General features: G+C 35.4%; 1 protein-coding gene across 1 annotated transcript in view; it reads right to left on the bottom strand.

Annotated features, from left to right (window-relative positions):
- GPM6A (glycoprotein M6A) overlaps positions 1-22,577 on the bottom strand; it is a 117,213-nt gene that overhangs the window by 15,718 nt on the left and 78,918 nt on the right. The window contains exon 3 of the mRNA XM_061474802.1: positions 9,350-9,506. Coding sequence (XP_061330786.1) covers positions 9,350-9,506 — 157 coding nt within the window. The remainder of the gene's footprint in view (positions 1-9,349; positions 9,507-22,577) is intronic.

The raw sequence follows: 22,577 nt of genomic DNA, 5'->3' as shown, positions 1-22,577 counted from the left end.
CATAAACTATTTTTGGCTTGCAGGCATTTTGTTTCAGTTTTGTCCATTTTTCCTATGAGAAATTCCTCTTAGTTAATACTACTGTTTCCTTACTCTATGCACATTCTACATAAATATATTTACATACTCTTTTTTAAATTAGTTATTACATTAAGTATTTTCTCAAATGCTGAACTTCATCTTAATTTGTACTGCTAGAGTGCACATTTCTTCCTGCAGTTTATAAGTCAGAATTTGAAGTACTACATGTGTTCCTACCTCAGATTTATTGTTTACTTGTATTCAATTTTCTATAATGCAGGGTTCTGCCTACTACCTTACATCTACAGTACCAAATCAGTACCTCTTTTGATCAATAGACTTTTATCAAAGGTTAGTGTAAATATTAGATGTTTTGTTCTTGTTGACAATCTGTATTTTTACCTTATAGGTGGAATTCTGCTGGAATACAGATACTAATGGTGTGATCTTACCACTAAATGTGCTATAAATCAAAGAAAATACACACAAAATCTTTTCTGCTTGGTCTAAATTATCATTCTCATCACTAACAATCACTTGTTGGACACGTATTATTTCCAGTACAAAACATGTTCCTTCTATCTCTCTCTCTGACATGTTATATTCCCAGGCACAGATCCAAGAGTCTTGTTGAAACATGGATACATTTCATGCTATGCTATTACTGTCATGTGGTTGATTCTTCTTGGCTTACATTCAAATCAACTGCTTCAACACCAAAAGAAAAAAAAAAAAAAGTCAATGTTGGTCCAAATTTATTTTCACAGTGGGACAGACTTTAAGCATTCATTTTATGGATGTGTTCTGTTTAAGGTCTGCATGATGTCTATTGCTTTGCAACTATTAAGATGCTTATATAAAGCCGGTTTACTTTCTGATTTACTCTGAATTTATTTACTGGTAGCAATGGGGGAGGAGATTTCCACAGCTGCATCAGTAATACAAAAAGAAGATACTTTAACAAACTGATTAATTTTTTGAAACCTTGCTTAGTAAATAAATCCACTAACAGAGCATATAAAGAAGAAATACTCATGATGCAAGAGATTTATCTTTTCTGTACTTCCTTATAAAACAATTATACTAATTTTAATTGTTGTTTTTTTTTTAATTTATGAATCTTCTTTAGTATATTGATGGTTTTGTAGCATTGTGCTGCTTAAAGTTGTTTGCATTACTTATTTTATATGTACTTCAGGCAAGATAATAATTTTTTCATTCCAACAGGCTTCTGATGTCCTGCAGAGAACATTGGATCTTATCTGCTATTTAACAGCTGCTGAATTTCCGATTTAATTTTGCAATCTTCCAGATAGGAATTACTTTTTCTCAAAATGTATATGCTTATATTTTCACATTCTCAAAGTTTTCCTCCTCCTCTTGTTTTTCTTTTTGGTGGTGTTTCTAACACTTTGGGCACTCTTCAAGAAAACTATTGCTTTTGTGTTTAAATGTAGTTACAGATAAATAAACCAGTTTTAAAACTACTTTAGAAAAATAATAATAGTGGAGTAGGGATCTTATTAAATTCTGCTTCTTCATGGGTCCTTCAGGCTGTGTTCATACCACATAACCAATTCAAAGACATTGAATAAGAAAAAAAAATCTGTTCCATCATGACCCACTCCCTACCAATACAGGCAGGTACCTGTAGAAAATTTTCCAGGTATTTTCTTCCAAGTTGCTGATAAACCTATTTATCAGTCTCTGATACATACTCTAATGGTTTTCAGTGATGCCAAGTTTCTTTACACAGAATAAGATAACATGCAGCTGGGAAAAGACCGCACTATACAGATTGTTTACCTTTTTCACACTGCCAAGACTGCAATTTTTTGTTCAGGAAGTTTGCATGGTCTATACTTGGGAACAAGACAGTGAAGCTTAAACTAGAAAGTAAAAATTACACTCTTGCAACTTCTTTAAACAGATGTGTGACAAAGTGAATGCTTGGCTGTCAAAAATAGGAACATGTATTCTTTCCTGATTTGTTCTTAGTGGGGCTTCAGGAGCCTCTGAGAGAATCAAGGGGTACAGATCTTAATTTCCCATTTGCTGTTTTACCAAGAAATGAAAGTTAATAACATGACTTTTAATCAGCCAGGGGATTCTGAAAATGTGACCCTAAACCTTAAAGCTCTTTAGCTGAAAGAAATATTGATAAAAATACTCTGGTTTGCTAAGACTAACCAGGTAATGCAAATGCTAATCATCATATGTAATAAAGGCATACAAGCAACAAGGGGATAAATTTACAAGTTCTCCTCCTTCTTCCTTGGCAAGCAATACCAAAAAAAAAAACCCACTTAGAATGGTTACTATGAATTTATAAGACATCAATAGGAAGATGCAGTTGATCTGAAGGAAAAAAGCTGCATATGGTTTCTGTGGATTTTGGAGATAATAACTTTGAGTGGGAGAATTGAAAAACACGCAGGCTAGAAACCATTGGGAGTATATAAGGAACGCATCTTTGACCACAAATTTGTGATGACACAGCTGACATTCACAAGTTTGAATAACTACAAAAAGGGTAAGATATCTAGAAGCAGTGAAAAAGAACGAGACAACCAGGGTAGAACAAAGTTCAGGAAAAACTGATCATCTGATGAAGTGTTTCAGTTAAAACTGAGAAGGAGTATCTAAACCAAAGGGAAATAAAGCTATCATTTTGAATAATTTATGATGGTTCATAACAGAAAAGTAAAGCCCATGGAGAAAGCGTAACAGCTCCCAGAGTCGAGCACACCTTGGGAATGTATAACAGGACTTTCTCAGAAAACTGTTCAACTAAAGAAACTACTTATTGACTGAGCTTACATGGCAAAGAAAAATTCTGTCCTCGATGTGAAAGACACACTTACAGCACAATCTGAAGCAAAAAATGTTTTGTCCGGTTTGTCAAGAACAAAATTTCTGTCAGTGGGCAGCCAGACCAAGAGAAGCTACTGGCAAGGCATATCACAATGTCTGGCACACTCTATTAAGGGAAGCAAAGATCCCTGTAGTCAACAAAAAGGCTGTGTATAAAACACAAACTAAGTTATGTGAGAAAAGGAATGATTAGATGAAAGAGTTACTTCATAAGTGTGATATCCCTGAGTGAGAAAAATCTCAGTATAAAATAAAAATAACCTAACAAAGCAACCTGGCCGATTACAGGAATAAGACAGACTGAAAATACAGTCAGCATCTAAAAATATATATATAAAAAAATCTCTGAGCTCAGCGCAGAAGACTTCTTAAAGTATAACAAGTAGAGAAATCAAGAAAAACTAATAACTTGCATTATTCTTTAAGAAACTGTATGTATATTAATAGTGTATTTGGGGGTATTGGCATAAAGATGAGATTCTTTTAACCACTCATCTGAGTTCTGAAGTATTGCTGGTGCTTATCATTCCTACTTCAAGAACAAGAACAGATTACAAGGAATCTAGCCCTCTAAAGAAATTCCAACACTAGTCTAGTATCCAGAGATCTGATGAATCTCAGAAACCTATAAAATTGTTAATAAGTTTTATTTTATTTACTAATTCCAGCAGTGTTTATATAGCAAATGTTATTCACCTAAACTCCAGTTAAAGGGGGAAAGCATCCTACCAAACTTAGATAGTTGTCTGAAATGCTTAATGAAAAAGATCAACTTGAAAGACTTGAGGGTTATTTTTTTGCAGAAAATAGGACAGTCTTAGAAAAATTCATCTCATCTGAGAAGTCTCTCTAACCCTCTTATCTCTCCTTTAACTACTGAAGGAGCGTAGGCCCTTCTTTTGGCAACCTTAGCAACATTACTAGTTAGGTGAGATACATCTGTGTCACAACACATTCCCTCTGAAACTAACTTCTCCATTAGCTTCTGGGTTATTGTGGCAATAATACACAATTCTGGTTTTTAACTATGCAGTGTGAAAGGTCAGACCACCATATGAATCTCAACTGCCCCGTTTCCCATGTCAGTGCCTGAAACTACTTATGGCATTTGTCGCTTACCATGTATGGGGACAAAAGTTTTGTTAGACTTTCCATATTTCAGATTGTATTAAAGGATTCTAGACTCATAAGTACATCTGATGTCTCAGAGAGAAGGTACTTCTCATATATGAAGAAGCAGTGGTATGAAGCATTCTGCATTCTTCAGATAAAGCAGTATTCAATCAGAAGGAAGGCCTCTCTGTCTGTCAGCTCAGCATTTTGCCACCAGGATATGCAGATACAGTATCTGATTTTCAGAAATGAGAGCTTCATTTCTAGCATTCAGAACTGATGCATCTGTTCTGGGTGGGAAAGACAGCTGAGCCTGCACTGAACTCTGCTCCTTCTGTTACTCAGAGAATCAAATGTCAACATGATGAAGTTTCGCTGCTTCTAGAATAACTGGTCTGGTAACGGCAAAATGAAATGACAATTTCACATCACTTACACAGGTTTTTTTCAAAACATTTGTGAAGCTTCTATAACTTTTCTTGAAAGATAAATTCTGGAAACGTTTTGGAAAGTTCAGGTTTTATTTTAAGCACTCAAGCAGCATGGGTCAAATAGTATATAGTATTGAGATAGCCAAAATAATTTTCAAAGGCAGAAAAATCCCTTACACTCATTGAAATAAAATGTTCCTAAATACTAAATATAATGAAGATATATCAGTCAGTGCAACTTCAAATATAAAACAGACTTCTCTAGAGCCTTAACAAGTTTCTTTTAAAAGGTGATATACAAAGAAATAGAAATACAATTGCCAGGATGAAATCTTTATCCACTGTTTTCTGATCAGATAAAAAGATCTGCTTCCCCATTTCTTAGCATAGAATGAAGAAAAAAGCCTAATCTGTGTTGCTTTCTTCACTTTTTAATTGACTGTAAGCAGGCATTCTAAAATAACGTGTAAATGAGTCTTTCCATGATCACGCTAGCTTAATATAAATGGGAAGGGTATTAAATCACAAATATACAGTGACACAGTTGGCTTCAGGCCCGTCTCCCATTCTTCACTAATCATTCTGCAGCACAATTATATATAGCTGTTTATTTAATTCTCTAAAAGCATGCTCAGACATAGAAAAATGAAGACTAAACCACAGCTTTCCCATCTCAAATGTGACTGGCATTGTTACACTACTTTTATTTTACTTGTCATAGTAAATGAATTCTGAAAACGCTGCCAATGAGGCTCTTCACTGTCACATTTACAGGCCCTCTCTCAGATCTGAGACGACACACTCCGCAGCAGCACTGGCATGACTTGGATGCTAACACTCTGAATACTCTTATTAATCAACTATATAATCCCTGGAAATGTTAGGTTGAGCTATTTGTTTTTCCATTACTTCAGGCAAAAATAAAATCCTTTTGCTATGCAGAACTTGAAAGTGAGATATTCACAGTGAAGGAGAGTCAGAAAGGGCACATGAAAAGTTTTGTAGATGTTGGCTTTCAGTTTTCTTAAAAGCCTGCTGTTCAAAAACTATTTTGGTAAAGAAGAAAAAGGATGTTACCCTTCAGATTTCCTGTGAGAAATATAGCTTTTCCATACAAAGATAAAACAAGCTTTACCTCCTTGGAATTTGTTTATTTTTGTCCTCCATTTTCCTAGTAGATTTGGTCACAAGCATAAGAAACATGGTCATTAATATTTTGCATAATAGATTGCAAAATATTAATGAGAAGTGATTGGTGACAATGGTAAAGCAAAAGGACATAATTTTCAGACTTTAAAATGTTAATTTATTATTTAGAAATACATCAACAAATTTGATGGGAAATCATAGAATCGTAGTCACAACTGGATTTTTAAAAAGGTGGTTTTGATGTGGAGCCATTTTATCATTTTAATTCTTCAAAACAACAAGTATTCTGTGTGCACATTCCTGTGAGCATTAGGGTATTGACAAACTCTTTAGTCTTTGGCAGTTTATATTTTTATATTTATAAAATTACTATCTCAATATTTTATCCAAGGAAGCTTTCTTGCAACATGCAGTATCTGCCAATCCTCTTCAATAACATTAGCTTATTCTGGCAACTGTACGTAATAAAATTTATTACAGCAAATTTGCACAGCAATACACCAGTCTATGCTTGACACACAAGAGTACTGATTAGGTTCGATTTACATCTCCAGTCATCGTTTTGTTGTTTTTAGAACTTATCTCTTCATATCATTGAATGATTTAAGGAACTGAATAAATTACAAGCATATCACTGCCAGAATGAAGTATTTTCTAATTCCAAGTGTTTTTTAAAATGTAATCTGTTATTTGCCCCTTTAGAATTTTAAATACGAGATAATCAAAATAGACCTAGTAAAAAACAGTATCAAGTTTTAATTGACAAAAATGCTGTACATAGTTTTACTCCCTAACCTCTAGAGCACAGAAGCAAAAGCCAGAATAATAACCTAAAATAGCTCCAGCATTTGCATAGCAATCTTACTGATAGCATCATCAGAGTAAGACAAGCAATCAAACTGCAGATTTTATTTTTTTTCTTTTCCAGGGAAAATAAAGAACTTCCAACCACTGCAGGAATAATAACAACAGTGTATTTAATGCAAAATAATTGATGTCTTATTTTAATTGCAGTCATAAACAGCATACAGCTTTAGCCTTAACTACCTAATATATATCAACCCAAGGTTTCTGAAAGTAAAACAAAAACATTACAAATTACTGATGAGGCAAGTAAAATTCTGAAGGAACCAATTTAATGAGTCATTAATGATAACAGTGATATTAACTATAGAATAGATGTTTAACTGCTAATTCCTTTAGACATGCGCTACAGAATTACAGCTTATCCTGTGAGGGAAAAAAAACCTGTGAGAGCATCATTGTTCTGCTGCAATACTGAGGACAGTCATTTTGGGAGCTGTGAAGAAAAAATAATGCTCTGAAAAATTTGCTACTCTGCACAGAATTTGAGCTAGCTTAGTAGGCTCTCACTGAATATAAATTAGAGACTTCTTTCCAGGAGATAAAAGCAGTGTTGGTATAAGCAATGATTGCTCTTTATTTAAAATGGTCCCAGTCTTTGTATATTTATTTAAAGGTTTTTCTTATTCAGTGTTAAAATCATACCATAACATTGGGCAGGTAAAAAATTAAAAAAAAAAAAGATGAAATAGCAGCTTTACTGTGGAGCATGTTACATCTATGTAGGCATGCCATACATGCCCTATTTTCCAATTTCCAATGTCTAGATTACCTGTGTTCACCTTAACTTAAAATGTCAGGATATCCAAAATAATAGTTTTGATAGTCTTTAATGTGGCTATAAGATATTCTCTATTGCCTATATTAGATCTTAGTGTGTGTTCCAATTTAATAAGCTTTGAGATTTGAACCCTAACCCTCTTCTGGCTATTATTTTATATATCAGTTGTAAATACAGTACAACATTAAGTGTACCTTAACACCCAGATATACTTGTCAATATTTAATCATTTATTTTTCATCAGAAAATATGATTTAAATATGATTTATTGACACTGATGGTGTCTGTAGATTTATCCAACTCCAACAGTTACCAAGTGTCCAGGCCTCTTACCTTAGATGCAGAAGAGTCAAATACCAGCAACGTTGGTTGGTTACCTGATATTGAACGGAGCTCTTAAAATAATCCTAGTTCAAACAGCAATTTCAGTATGACAAACCTCCATTAAAGTCCCAAAACAAATCTAGGTTTTCCAGGGTCATAAGTGAATGGTCTCTCCAAACCAGTGATAAAATAGGAGCAAATAATGGACTGTTTCCCATTTAAAATCAAAACAAAACCTGATGACAGGTCTCAACTTGTCCCAAATCAGAACAGGCAAGATTTCTTAAAAAAACAGTGAAAATATAAGTAAGAGAAATATTTCTTGGCTAGTAGACCTGAAGGTATAACATGCTTTTAGTCCTGTCCCAAATGGCTTATGTCTCCAAGAGAACGAGGTTTCCCATGTCCTCTACCTGGACTTGGGTAAAGTGTTTGACCCAGTCCCACACGACATCCTTGTCTCTAAATTGGAGAGATCAATTTGATGGATAGACCACTCGGTGGATAATGAACTGGCTGGATGGCCACACGCAAAAGAGTTGTGGTCAATGGCTCAATGTCCAGCTGGAGACCAGTAACGAGTGGTGTCCCTCAGGGATCGGTGTTGGGACCGGTCTTGTTTAACATCTTTGTCGCTGACATGGACAGTGGGATTGAGTGCGCCCTCAGCAAGTTGGCCAATAACACCAAGCTGTGTGGTTCGGTTGATACGCTGGAGGGAAGGAATGCCATCCAGAGGGACCTTGACACGCTTGTGAGGTGGGTTGATGCCAACCTCAAGAAGTTTAACTATGCCAAGTGCAAGGTCCTACACCCGGGTCAGAGCAATCCCAGGCACAGCTACAGGTTGGGCAGAGAAGAGATTCAGAGCAGCCCTGCGGAGAAGGACTTGGGGGTGTTGGTCAATGAGAAAATGAACATAAGCCGGCTTCAGTGTGCGCTTGCAGCCCAGAAAGCCAAGTGTATCCTGGGCTGCATCAAAAGGACCATGACCAACAGGTTGAAGGAAGTGATCCTGCCCCTCTACTCTGCTCTTGTGAGACCTCACCTGGGGTATTGTGTACAGTTCTGGTGTCCTCAACATAAGAAGGACATGGAACTGTTGGAACAAGTCCAGAGAAGGGCCATGAGGATGATCAGGGGACTGGAGCACCTCCCATATGAAGATAGGCTGAGAAAGTTGGGGCTGTTCTGCCTGGAGAAGAGAAGGCTGCATGGAGACCTCATAGCAGCCTTCCAGTATCTGAAGGGGGCTAGAGGGATGCTGGGGCGGGACTCTTCATTAGGGACTGTACTGACAGGACAAGGGGTAACAGGTTAAAACTTAAACAGGGGAAGTTTAGACTGGATATAAGGAGGAAATTCTTTCCTGTGAGGGTGGTGAGGCACTGGAATGGGTTGCCCAGGGAGGTTGTGAATACTCCATCCCTGGCAGTGTTCAAGGCCAGGTTGGACAGAGCCTTGAGCATCATGGTTTAGTGTGAGGTGTCCCTGCCCATGGCATGGGGGTTGAAACTAGATGGTCTTAAGGTCCTTTCCAACCCTAACTATTCTATGATTCTATGATTCTATAATTTGACTAGTGGAATTAACTGTTCCTAAGTAGCAAGAGTTACTTAATGACTAACCAATATAGAGAACATTTCTAACACTCTATTTTCCTTTGTTTTGATTTTTTTCCTAAACAAGAAAAATTAAAGAAATGAAAAAATAAACAACCAAAAAATAAACGTCACAAGGCACGCAAAACAGTGAAATTATCATAAGTACAAAAGTTTTCATAGCCACTTACCCAGGCACTGACACATCTGCCGCAAGTGGTGATTTTGAAATCCCCATAGAGATCCTTGATGGCACCAGTTGTAAAGAATCCCTCCACCATCAGCAAAATGCCATATACAAAGAATGCAGCTGCTACACCGTATATCACATACTTGAAGATGTCAATCCTGTATAGAAACAGCAAAAATTATTGAGCTGCATAAATATTTAAAGATGACTGAAATTTCAGGGTGAGATAATAGAACCAACTGAGCCTCAAAGTTTCTATGCTGGAGACATCTGAAGTGCTGATGTGCTATAATGATTTCTGAAGCTGAGGACAAGAGTGAACTCTGGAATAAAATAGCATTGATACAGGAAACAATGGGTCATTTAATTTAATGATATGTAAAAATGGATCTGTGTAGGTAAGACAGCATAATTTTTCAGAATAAGTAAAATTCAGTTAATTTTTATTTTATTTGCTCTCTAAAGTTGCAAAGAAAAAAAAAAGGGAAACAATCATCTGATACATCTCCTGAGTAACACGATGTAGGCAGCACTGCATCCAGCACATCGTTTCCTGTTATAGAAAAGATATTTTGTCACAAACTTCAATAAACCTTTCTACATACACAAGTAGTTATCAAGCTGCAATGCCAGTCTTCTCCTCATCATTATTTTTCCACTTATATTCCAATGAAAAAAAGTGTCTGACGCAGGATAATAGTCATCAAGAGATATCCCTAACTTTAAACCAGAAACATGTTATTCCAAAAGTCATAAGGTCAGATCATGTGGCATTATTTTATAATCAAACTTCAAAAGCATCATTTCACAGACCCAAAGCTCAAGAAATAGAAGGATGACTTACAGTGCAACATGTGGAGCCCTACAAGGTTCCACTTATTACATAGAAGATTAACTGGGATATGTGGCTGTCCTGTGTGGCTACGTGGCCTATGTCGACTGTCCAGAAGCCCAATAGTGGCGTAAGGAGTGTCTGCCCCCCAGATGTTATCTCATAACCAGGGTTTATGAAAAGACATTTGAAAGAACCTCTCTGCTCTAAATGTTTTGTCTAAACATAGAAACATTCCTAGTGAACATTGCCTGGGGTCAGCAGGTTTCAATGTTTCTTTCTTGGATTTCCCTTAAAAACTAGCCACAATAAACTTCGAGTTTATCAATATGGCACTGCAGAAGTCATGCAGCTCCTTAGAAAATGGTAAATAATTTTCAGGTCTAAGATGTTAGTAAGTTCCAGTCACACTGTTCAGGTCAAGACAGCGACAGCTCCTAACAACGTAGGACAAAAACATAAGCCAGAGACCCATTAGTATCTACAAGAAGAATTTTGACATGCACCAAACAACTACCCAAACTGGATATTATTCAAGAAAAAAAAATTGTTATGAAAAGAAATATCTAATGATAATATTTATTTAGCATTACCTTTTTCATCACCACCCAAAAGGCAGCTCTCAATACATTTTATATATACAATCCAGTAACAAAGCTCAAAACCCCACTAAAATATCTTTGAGTTTGGATGGTTTTCAAGCATTTCAGATTAGAATTTACAGCTGATATTTCAGATGTATGACAGTGTCTACATCTTAACTGAATGTATTTTAAGATTCCTTTAGTCTCTTAAAAACACAGTTAAACTTACGACCTGATTGGGAGTGGAAGAATCATTATAAAGTAATGCTTTGGGCACCTATTGTATCATTATTTTTTTTCACAAGGGTGTAACTGAATAGTTCTGGGAATGAGACAGGATATAATTTTTCACAGCATTCCATTGACAAAGTCCTCTCAGCTTTTCCCTACATCACTTTTTATTTCATATTCAAGTGAAAAGGAGGGTAAGTTGGTATCTGTGTAGAATAGATGCGTGAATATTCAAAGTGATGAAGCAAATTTAACACTGTAGCAATACTAGATGATGCAAAGATGATATTTATTTTAATGCATAAGACTGCTGATTACATTTTAAAAATCCTATTTCTCTAATTTTATAGTAATTCAGCCAGTGTAACACTGTTTTAATAGGAAAATGGTGGTCTGAGCCTATCTTGTAGTTACTGAAGAAAAAATAAATTTACAATAAACAGTCAGCAACTTTGTGACTATTCCATAAGATCTCTTCCAATTCCTACATTATATATCTTATAAAATTGTGACCTTCACCAGCACTGAAGGGTGGGGGTTCTGCCAGCAGCAGCTTCTCACAGACCTCTGTGTGCTCAGTGCTGTAGAAATTACAAGCTATCATTGCCCTAAAGAGATTAAGACTTTGGGAAAATCCAGAGACTATTTCAGCCCTTGCAACAGCCCTTTAAACCATCTGTCCTGAGCCTCCCACTGAGCTGCTTGTATCAAAAAGTGTACTGAAAGATGTCTGCTTTTTCTTCCGCCTTATGTGTAACCAAAGGCATACCTTTTCCTTAAACCTTCCTTTCAAAAAGAAAAATATATATAGCTACACACTCGTCAAATATAGAAATCATTTTCTTCTTCACACACACTCTACAGAGAAAAGTGGTAAAATCTCTGCTGATCAGACTACATGAGATGAAATAGTCAGACTTACTCCAAGGAGAAATAATATTGTATAATGCAAAGAGTAAAAATAAAAATTGTGAAACATCATTCAACTGCCTCTTTACAAGTCAGATAGAATTTTATTGAAATATAACTACTTTTAGTGTGTGCTAAACAACATTACTACTACAATAACAGTACTACAACAGTAATATTTTTATATATGTATATAGTTTTGAAGATAGTGGTGGTATAAAATTACTCTGCAGCATCTCATAAATTTCACATAACCTTTGACTTTCCAATAAAATTATAATAAATTATAGGTCTTGTAAATTGGAAATTGCCTTTCTTTAAAATAAGGTTTGATTCCTCCTGGATGAACCCAGGGCAACTAATTGCCATCTGTGTTTCAGCAAATTCTCAAATGCTGCAGACAATGTATGAGAACATGAGACTGAAGGGAAAGACAGAAGGGATGATGAACATGAGCCAATAGATGAGATGGGTAAGGACAAAGAAAAAGGACAAGCAAGGCTTACACATGTGTAGGCTGGAATGGAAGGAAAAGGGTGGGCAAGAAGCAAAGGAAAAAGAGACAAAATTATAAAGATAAATTTTGTACTGTTGACAGGATTGGAAAGAGATCTAGTAGATGAAGATTAAAGTTACACTAAATGAGAAGAACAAAAAGAAATCTTGAATGCTTATTCAGTAAATGTAGTACTCCTATTAATATTATATGATACATACAATGATATAATTAAAGCCATGGAACATTTCTATTAAAAGGCAATCAATGAAGGTTGTGAAGATCTCAACAAATTTGCGTTGATCATGCAATTTTCACATAAGTTGCTGAGTAGCATAAGCTGAATGATTATCTAATTCCCAATTTAATTGGGAAAATCACATCTTGAAATTAGTAAAACACTTTTTTCTTTTTTTTTAATAGAATAATCTCAGACATAATTTCCGTACTGTCTTAATCTTGTAGATGCTCCCCGGGTTCCAGATTTACTTTTTCTCACTACACTGTGTTCAGAAATGTTAGAAAAATAAACATCACTGTTTTCAATTTGCGACTTAAATCAAGCTGATCTTTCAATTTTTAGTCTTTTTCTGCTGCTGCGTCTTTAATTATTCCATATTAAGCAGACTTCCTAATTCATTCATCAGAATCTGGATTCTATCCAACAAGATGAATATTAAAATAGCCCTAAAGAAAACACTTCTACTGGCAGAAGTTACTGACGGAAGCTGTCAATGCTAGCATCTCAATGAACAGGTTGTAGTTGAGCACTGAGTAGACTATTCCAGCAGAGACAGCTTAGAGGTGAATAAAAACATTCTCAGTGAGTCAGGTCGATGTTGCAGACTTCCTACTGTGTATTTTATTAGGTTAAATGGTTTAGTGTGAGGTGTCCCTTCCCATGGCAGGGGGGTGGAACTAGATGATCTTAAGGTCCTTTCCAACCCTAACTATTCTATGGTTCTATGATTCTATGATTTTCACTGTGCTTTGGCAAATGCAAGGATTAAAAAGTAAAATAAATCAGAAAGCAATAAGATTAATTGCGGAATGATCAGGTCGATATGTAGCAGGCTTTTGTCAAAAATGTGTTATAACAAATTAAGTTATTTTGCTGTTATTGAGACTCCTTCAACCATCTGAGATCATAATTATTACAGCCTGTTTTGAAATTATTTCAATATTCATAATTAGTTCCTGTTAACTGCATCTAGAAGTAATAATGTTTTAGTCTTGTGGAAAAAATAACTTCACTGGAATAAATCTTTACTGTTCCAGCATAATAAATGGATCTACTACCCCAACATAGAAGCCAAGAAGAACTGTTAACATTGGCCCATTATATTCTACTGTGTCCTAAAAGGACATGCAAACTGTAAGAACCTTGAAGCATTACACTAATCAATCTAATCATGGTACACTTTCTACCCTGAAGTTTGAAGGTTGGTACTCAGATAATATACAATGACATATTTTTTGATCAAAACTACTTGATATTTCTCTGGAGCAACCTACATACTAGCTAGGGATATTTTTAATTTGGTTAACATAAGAATGCATTGCAGACCTTTGTTGGCAGTTAACAGCAGGAAAACCCACCACATTAGTTTGCCTTGTGACAGGTGATTCCCATGCTGTCCAGAAAACCTTTTTATACAATTAGAGTATGCGTAGGCTTCAGCCTGAACAAGTAATATAATCCTAATCTTACAGAGATTTTGTTTGGCCTAGCCAGAGTAATACTTATTACTGCGGAACTAGTTTTCCAGCATTTATAATCCTGCCTCACATTTATTTTCCTAAATTTATAACTTCTCCAATATAGACATAGACATTCAGAAACTACAGTTGCTGAATAGCAGATAATTGCCAGTAAGTGTACCTACACTCTCTGAACGCAAGTAGATTTAGACAATTATATATATTTTCAAACAAAAAAAAAAACCACAAAACCCAAACAAAAAATCACACATAAAATAAGGAAAATAAAATACTAATCTATCAAAGTGCTAAAAAAAGTTTGTGATATTATCATAGTACAATTCCTAATTAAGAATTGCCTTTTTTTACAGCTGGCATAGACAATTTAGAAACATGACAATTTCACATAATTACTACCATTGGGGTAGATCAGTTTTTCCAGTTTGGGAGGTTTGTTTTTGTTGGGTTTTATTATTTCTTTAAATAATGCTGTTCACATCTAGAGTGCACAATAATCTCTGTTACTCTGTAAAACAGCAGTGCTGGCCTTCATGCTGATCCTCTTGCCCCCTGAAGGACTGATCCTGAGAGGCTGCTAAGAGGCTGAGATAGCAGCCTGCTCCCTCAAGCTATCTCAGCCTTGTAGAAGCAGTTCTGCAAGTATGTCTTTTGAAGAGAGACAGGATATAAGGGGACATTTGCAAATAAGAAGGTTTGTTTAGGATACGCAGAACCCATGCCCCATGGAAGTATTTAGCAACAAACCACATAGGAACAATTTCTTGGTGTAAGTTCATGACACATCCACTTAAACAGCTTGAGCAAAGATGGTAGTTGGTACCATGAAGCATAGAGGAATTGTTAACAAAGGGAGGAGACAGGCAAGGACAAACCTTAGAAGGCAAACACACAACCAGCAAGGAGAAAGAAGGATTTATTAATAATTGCCTGCTACTTGCAAAGTAAGTCCAAAAAAACTCTAGGTAACAACATAAAGGAGGTAAAACAAACTGAAATATCCTCACTATGGAGAAAGGGGAAATGAAACCAATAACAAAATGTAAGCATTCTGTCCATGAGGGATTTCTCTGAGATTAAGTTAATACAGAGTCTAAACTTCTGAATTTCAGGTGGAGAGGAAAACAAAACTGAAGTACAGAATGCTCAATTAAAGTTTGTCAGGAAATGCTAACAGGAGAAACAACTAACAGTAGACAAAGGATAAGAGCAACAAAGACCTAAAAGTAGAAATAAAACATTATAAAAAGGAAACAGAAACTTCTCATTCTGTATTTCTGAAAGAAATTTTGTATGTAATGGTATGTATAATTCATTCAAAACTAAAGCCAGATTAGGATAGTATAAATAAAAGATTATCATACTAAAATATGGAAAATACACTCACATTCTGCAAGGGCCAGATTTAGCTATTCTATTCAAAACAGAATATGATATCATTGATTTTAACATTGATTTGTGATGTACAACTCTCTACAGGCAAGCAGAATACAACCCTAAATCATCATTCTGTAAAAGTTTGATGGTTGCTTCCTTCCTAGGAATGGGACAGTTGAACCAAGATGCCGTGGAGCAGCTCTAAAAGCAGTAAAGAATTAACAAGCTAAAGGAAAAGCAGCAATACCAGTGTAAATGACATTTTTGCCTGATGAATCTTGTTACTTTCTTGGAACAGGAAAGGATCCAGTTTAAGAATTTAAATAATCATGAAAAATTTTAGTCCAAACCACAAAATTCTGACTATGACATATGGAGGAGGCTCTTCTCAAAGTTATTTCTGAAAACCCAGGTTTGTTCTGTCTGTTCACCTCTAGCAAGACTTTCTTAGAAACATTTTTAAAGATGCTAATTACAGAAGAAATATGGAGCCCTCTTTGCCTGAAGAAGGACAAAAAAGATTTAAATTAGTGCACAGTAATATGCAGATTTATGGCAGAATTACATGATGTTGTACACTATAGGTACTCAATTCCCAGGCACCTTCCTGCAGCAGCAGTGTAAAAAGATGTGGCAAAAGCATATCACAAGTTTTCTGAGTATTTTGTTATAACTAATGTAAACTTGAAGTCATACCCGGTACGTACTGATAGCTTCAGATTAAGAACTTTATGTTAAAACTCCAGATTGTGATGGTAATACTTAATTTTACCAATTTCAGATCTCCTGTGGAAAGGCCAGTTATTTTAGTTTTGCATGGCTCATGAAGCAAGACTTAGCAAAATGTATAATTCATAGGAATTTATGCTTTCTATTTTACATGTTTATAAAGTAAACTAAGTCTAAAAGGAAATTAAGGCATCTAAAAGAGAAGATATTTTCTATGAAGATGACCCACCTGCTGAGAAAGACCTATTGCAAATGCTTTGAGTCACAGGCACACAGTGGTTATAGCCAATCTAAAATTCCAGCCAACCAAGAAAGAGAGCTGCTTAAGACAGTATTAAATTATACAGCTGTTTGGCTAAAAGTAGTGGATTGTATTTGCACAGATGAAGGGAAGAAGGTCAAATACGTCTTTATATAATATTATTCTGCTGCTATTGAAATGCTCTCCTATGAATTTCCTTCTTCAATCATTTAATAAAATTAGGATTACACTTTTGCAGGTATGTCCCACATCCTAAATTTTACTTACATAATTTCTTGCTGGTTTTACTTTTAACAGAACACAGAACACCAGGCTACATACTACAGCTGAGTAGGCAGTAAATGTGACTTTTCAGCACTGTATCATCTTGAAAAGGTCATATTCTCAGGTACTGGCATTTTTTTCCAGATTTAATGCATCTAACAACTGATACAAGATCTAAAATGCCATGTTCTGAATTGAATCTTTAATATGCTGCATTTGTCCATTGATACTTTTTGCGTGTGACTGAACCATTCCCATGAACTAGAAACTATTCTCCTTAAGTAAACTGCATTTTTTTGTATATAAAAAATGCATCCTTTGATGACATTGTACTCTCTCTGGTTGTTCCTGTCAAATCATTATACATGAACAAGACATATGGGCCAAAGTTAGGCCTTCCTTGAAGAGATAACTTCATTCTTCTACACATAATCAGAATCCAGGTACAAGAACTCAGAGTGCTACTAGTGGGAACTCTCATTAGTCAAGTTACAAGTCTTTTTGTCATTAAGCTCAGTGAATAAACCTTTAACTTCACAGCAGTAGAGATTGTGGGTGAATCACCATTAGCACTTTGGCTCAAGAATATACTATGGGGGAGGGGGTTAAGTAAGTCTTGCAGCTGTCCCTGATTATTGAAATATGGTTTGCATCATGTTTTTCAGAGAGCACAACATGGATTCCTTTCCATGTAAAGCTAAATGGTAAGTATGCTTCAGGAGTGCTCCTACTGCACTCAGGCCGCTCATGAATATTCAGTCTATTTTATCAGCCAAGACTGAGCTCAGAATAAGCCCCTGAAATACATACTGTATGAACAGCAAGTTATTAGAACCAAGTATTTAGGTCTACCAATAGTTTCTATCGTGTTAACACTGCTTTCTAATATATATGTAGCCATATGAATTCTCCACTTAACTTTGGAGCACATCTTTAGAGATTACATCTTCAAAATACCAAAAAGCGAGATGCTGCATAGTCATCAAAAGAGGGTTTGAGTACCACAATTCTCAGCCCACTGTTGTCCATTTTTCATAGTGCAAGATTGTCTGCCTGTGCAGCAAATACAGTAGGCACACAGTATTACATATCGAGTAGGATTTCTACAATACTTCAGTGAAATGAGATTAATTAAAAATTATTTGCTGTCACAGAAGAAACTACACTTCACATGCATTAATAAAGTAATATTCAGGGATTTTAAGAATAGTTTCCAAGTATTGCATTTGCAAAATACTTGGTAATAAAGAATCTTTGCTGATATTTGCAACTTTTTTTCAGATAATTTAGAGATATTGAGTTGACCTAATGGAACAATAAAATCTATTATCTAAAACCAAACATACTTCTAAGAAGGCATACCTATTTTTTATATAAAACTAATTTTATAAGAACCTTTTAATGCTAATTTTACACATGTGAAGCTAGAAACTTCAGATCATACTCCCTACATAATATATTTTTATATACAGGAAAAGTAAGCTACCGTTTAAAAAACTGCTTGGATACTATTACATATTCAGAAATGTGAAAATAATCCCTACCAAAAGGGAGTATACACGTCCAAAAAAAAACCAATATGCATCTCAGATAAATAACGGTACATTCATCCTACTAGTTTGGCAACGCTCCAATACATATCCACTTCTTTCCTGTCTCTTCCTCTTCATAGGCTCAGATGACTGAATTGGTGCCCAGATGGATACTCTTACAGAACCAGAAAGGTCATCTATAGGGACTCTTTTGGGTGGTTGCTGTTTCCAAACATACTATGACATGGCCACGCGTAAACCAGTGATTGCTTGTCCTGATACAGATCCTTAGATGTTTTCCTTCCCATAATACAAATAGTGTTTAAAACATAATTTATGTTCAAGTACAGAACACTTAACTTTTGTAATAGAATGACATGTATAGGGAAAAACAGATCACTACTATTGTGTACTAAGTAGATGACTAAACCAGAACCACCACATGGTCTAATGCAAGTGCATTATAAATCTCATACTTCATATCAGCTAACCTTTATTACAGGTCTCAGTATTCCATTAATATTAGTATAATAATGTTGACAACAACAATATTTTCAGTGGTACAAATATTTAACTTGTGATGATTGCAAAGCCAATGAAATGAAAGAACAGCAGAAGATCAGAATATCATCCGTCTATCTACCTCTCAAAACACTGGTTTCAAAAACTAAGAGGGGGCATATAAAAGCTTCTACATATGCTCTTTTGTTTTTTCCTTCAAAAGAAAACAGTTTCACATCCATATGTATATTATCAAATAATATCCTTTTCATAAGCAATGACTATTCACTGATAGAAAGGTTACCAGCAAGCATCAAACTTGGACACAACAGCACCTGAAACAGAGGCTTTCATATTTTGAAAGGAAAGAAACTTTCAGCTGTAAGAGCATGCTTTCATTAGTGTCTGTGGCACTTCCAGTAGAGAAGATAGTAACAACAGGTTTATAGACTGTAACTTCATTTTGTTTACTATTTGGTTTCACACCTTTAAAGGGAAGCAAATAACAACCTGAATTATCTCTGAAGTAGGAAAATGTTAATGTTTCTATCAGGAAGATTTCTTTATTTTGCACACTAAGAGCGTGATTCCCTTGTTTCATGGCCTATATATCACAAACGTGACAGATGGCACTATCTGGCCTTGCATACTAAAAAGAAAGAACTGTGAAAAGATGCTGTTGGGAAATAACACCAAACATACCTTGTGCTGCTGATTTCTTACAAGATATCTTCTGGAATTTGTTCAAAACACCAGAAAAATATAAAAATCCAGATTGTAAAATACACATTTGATAATCATACATCTATTCCTGTTGACTTCGGAATCTTGTCAAAATCAGTGATTAAGGGAATATAGTTATACCCAGTACTTTGCAGATATACACTACAATTTATCAAGTTATTAGAAGAATGACTGTATATCACATCCTCCTTAAGCATATTACTCAGTTTCAGTGGTCTACAGAGCTGTTAAACTGACAAAGCAGGCAACATAAACCTTTTACCTCTTACATTTAAAATATCATAAAGGCAGTTTTTAGAATAATTTAAACCACCATATTTATTTTCTTAGGATCTCTTTGAATCACAAGGAACTAAAATAAGTACTCTACACATACTGAAGTAATCCACATCCCAAACAACAGCTTATAACAGCAATTTCCATTTCAATATGTATAGTTTTAAGTAGGGACTGCACTGTTTGTTTCTACTTATTTTTTCATTCTGCTTTTTTAACCTTTCAAAGCAATACAATTACCACAAAGCTTTTGTACCACTAACTGTTAATTACTAGTTGTGACAAAATATGAAATATTTCTTGTCCTACAAAATTATTTTTAAAAGCAGAGTAACATATACTTAAACAGGTAGAAAATTAACTGCAAGTTTCTCGAGAATTATACAGTTTACCCAGTTAAAAGCAATGGCTCATCTCCTTCTAGTCAAAATACTTCCTCCTCCTCTTTCCTTTAAGACATAACTTTAGAGACATATTTCACAACTGAATAAACTAAAATTTTTATTCTATTATGTCTGCCAAGTAAAGAACTGGGTTTAGTATAACTTTAAGTAATCAGAAACTCCAAATCTGTCATAAAGCTACCAGTTAAGCTTTACAATTAAATGCCAAAAAAAAAAAAAAAAAAAAACAGACCAAAAAAGCACAGTTTTTTACAGTTCCTTAGTTATTTCCAATGAACTGGAAGCATTTGATTTCACACCCAGTTTTATATGCATTTGAACTATGTCTCCAGATTGATATTTTCATTTAAGCATTTGACAGAGGGAAGCTGGAAAACTTGCTATGAAGAGAAAGCATCGATTTGCGGCTGTTCTGCACTAATGGCTTCCCAGGGACCAATAAAATAAGTTAGAGCTAATAAAATGATGGATTTTTCACTCAGGTTAACAATGAACCTTAGCCGCCAAGTCAAGTCAGACCCATTATTCCAAATGCTACGCCAAAAAGGCAATTCAGAAGTCACATACTTCCTATCTACCCCATATATTATTATACAAGAACATCTAAATTCCTCAGTCCTAAGAAGAAATCTGGATATGACATGGCAGTGACATCCTTACTTGGTACATTGTCCCCTCTACTGATTCCTCAGACAATACAGCTAAACATTCACAGAGGAGCTGTCCTGGGTTCAGCAGTAGCAGTCATGTTTCTCCTTCTTAGCAGCTGGTACAGTGCTGTGTTTTTGACTTTAGCTTGACAACAGTGCTGATAACATCAATGTTTTCAGTTGTTGCTAAGCAATGCTTACTCCGATCAACTACTTTTCAGTCTCATGCTCTTCCAGGGAGGAGGGGAAGCTGGTAAGAAGCAGAGACAGGACACCTGACCCAAACTAGCCAAAGAGGTATTCCATACCACAGCACATCATGCCCAGTATATAAACTGGGGGGAGGTATCCGGAAGGGCTACATCACTGCTTGGGTCAGGCTGGGTACTGGTCAGAAGGCAGTGAGTGGTTGTATTCTCTCCCCTTGTTATTTCCCTTATCATTATCATTATTAGTGGTAGCAGTAGTAGTTTTGTATTACACCTTAGTTACTGGACTGTTCTTATCTCAACCCATTTTAGTTACACTCTTCCAGTTCTCCTCCCCATCCCTCCAGAAGTGGGGGGGATGAAAAAAGGAGGACGAACGAGCAAGTGGCTGCATGGTTCTGTGTTACCCGCTGGGCTTAAACCGCAACAGAAACTTTGGGACGCATGTTGATAATATCGCTCTAAGCAAGCTGAGATTTAAGATTCGGTCTCCAGCTATCATGAAAACATGATACCAAGTCAGATCAAATACATATCTTGTCCATTTTCCTATCTCAAGCAATGAATATAAAAAAGTAAAATCAGGCAAGTTGACAGAATAGCACCCAGTGATATTATAGCCTTTGAAACTTCCTGAGCTGGGTGAATCCGTATATCATTAGAAACCATCACGTGGTTTCCAAGATTTTCTGGGGTTTTACCCAGAATATTTTAGCATCTATAGTATGCAAATAGCTTCACAGGTCTGCAACACAACAACTGAAGAAACATCACTTGTACCTTCTGAGCTTCATGACTACTATTTTCCTCCAAAACCTCAAATTTCTTGTACTGGAAGAGAAAGACAATCTAACCTTGCACACCTTAATCATAAAGTTGTGCATTTACAGACCTCTAGCCCAACATCTCTTAATCATCCTCTTTCTAGTTTAAACAGTTCTACTATATTCAATTTTTAACCACATAGCTTCTAATCATCCTTTTATTTTAGTTTATTTGGGGCACCAATGTTGTACACAATATTAATGATATGGATGAAAGATGGATTTATACAATGTCATAAGTATGTTATCTGTTTCTCTAAGATTTTCCTATTAGTTCCTGGTACTTGGATTGTTTTTTGACCACTGCCAAGCACTGAGCTGCCATTATCATGGAACTAGACAACATAACAGGTAGTTGTTTTGATGGATGATCAAATAACTTCTCAAAAAAATATTAATGAAAGAAAAGGTTTAAGAAATTGGGGATAATATTCAGCTTTAGTTACAATCATTAGCAGCCAAATAAGGATTTGAATTTCAAATATCTAAGAAGATCAGGTTTTAAAGAGACAGTATTTAAGAGATTAGCAAATACATAATTTAATTTCAGATTACAATAAATTACTTTATTAAATGAAATTAATTTGCCAAAATGAAGGAGATACTCAACAAATAGGTTTCAGGAGTAGCAAAACATGAAAACTTCAAAACAGATGAAATCTAGGAAAACCAGAGGTAATAGAACT

This window comes from Pezoporus flaviventris, unplaced genomic scaffold (assembly GCF_033815535.1).
Source record: "Pezoporus flaviventris isolate CSIRO_AGI_PZ_B2104156 unplaced genomic scaffold, CSIRO_AGI_Pfla_v1 ptg000002l, whole genome shotgun sequence".
NCBI classification, from domain to species: Eukaryota; Metazoa; Chordata; class Aves; order Psittaciformes; family Psittacidae; genus Pezoporus; species Pezoporus flaviventris.
This window is presented reverse-complemented; position numbering and strand designations above follow the sequence as displayed.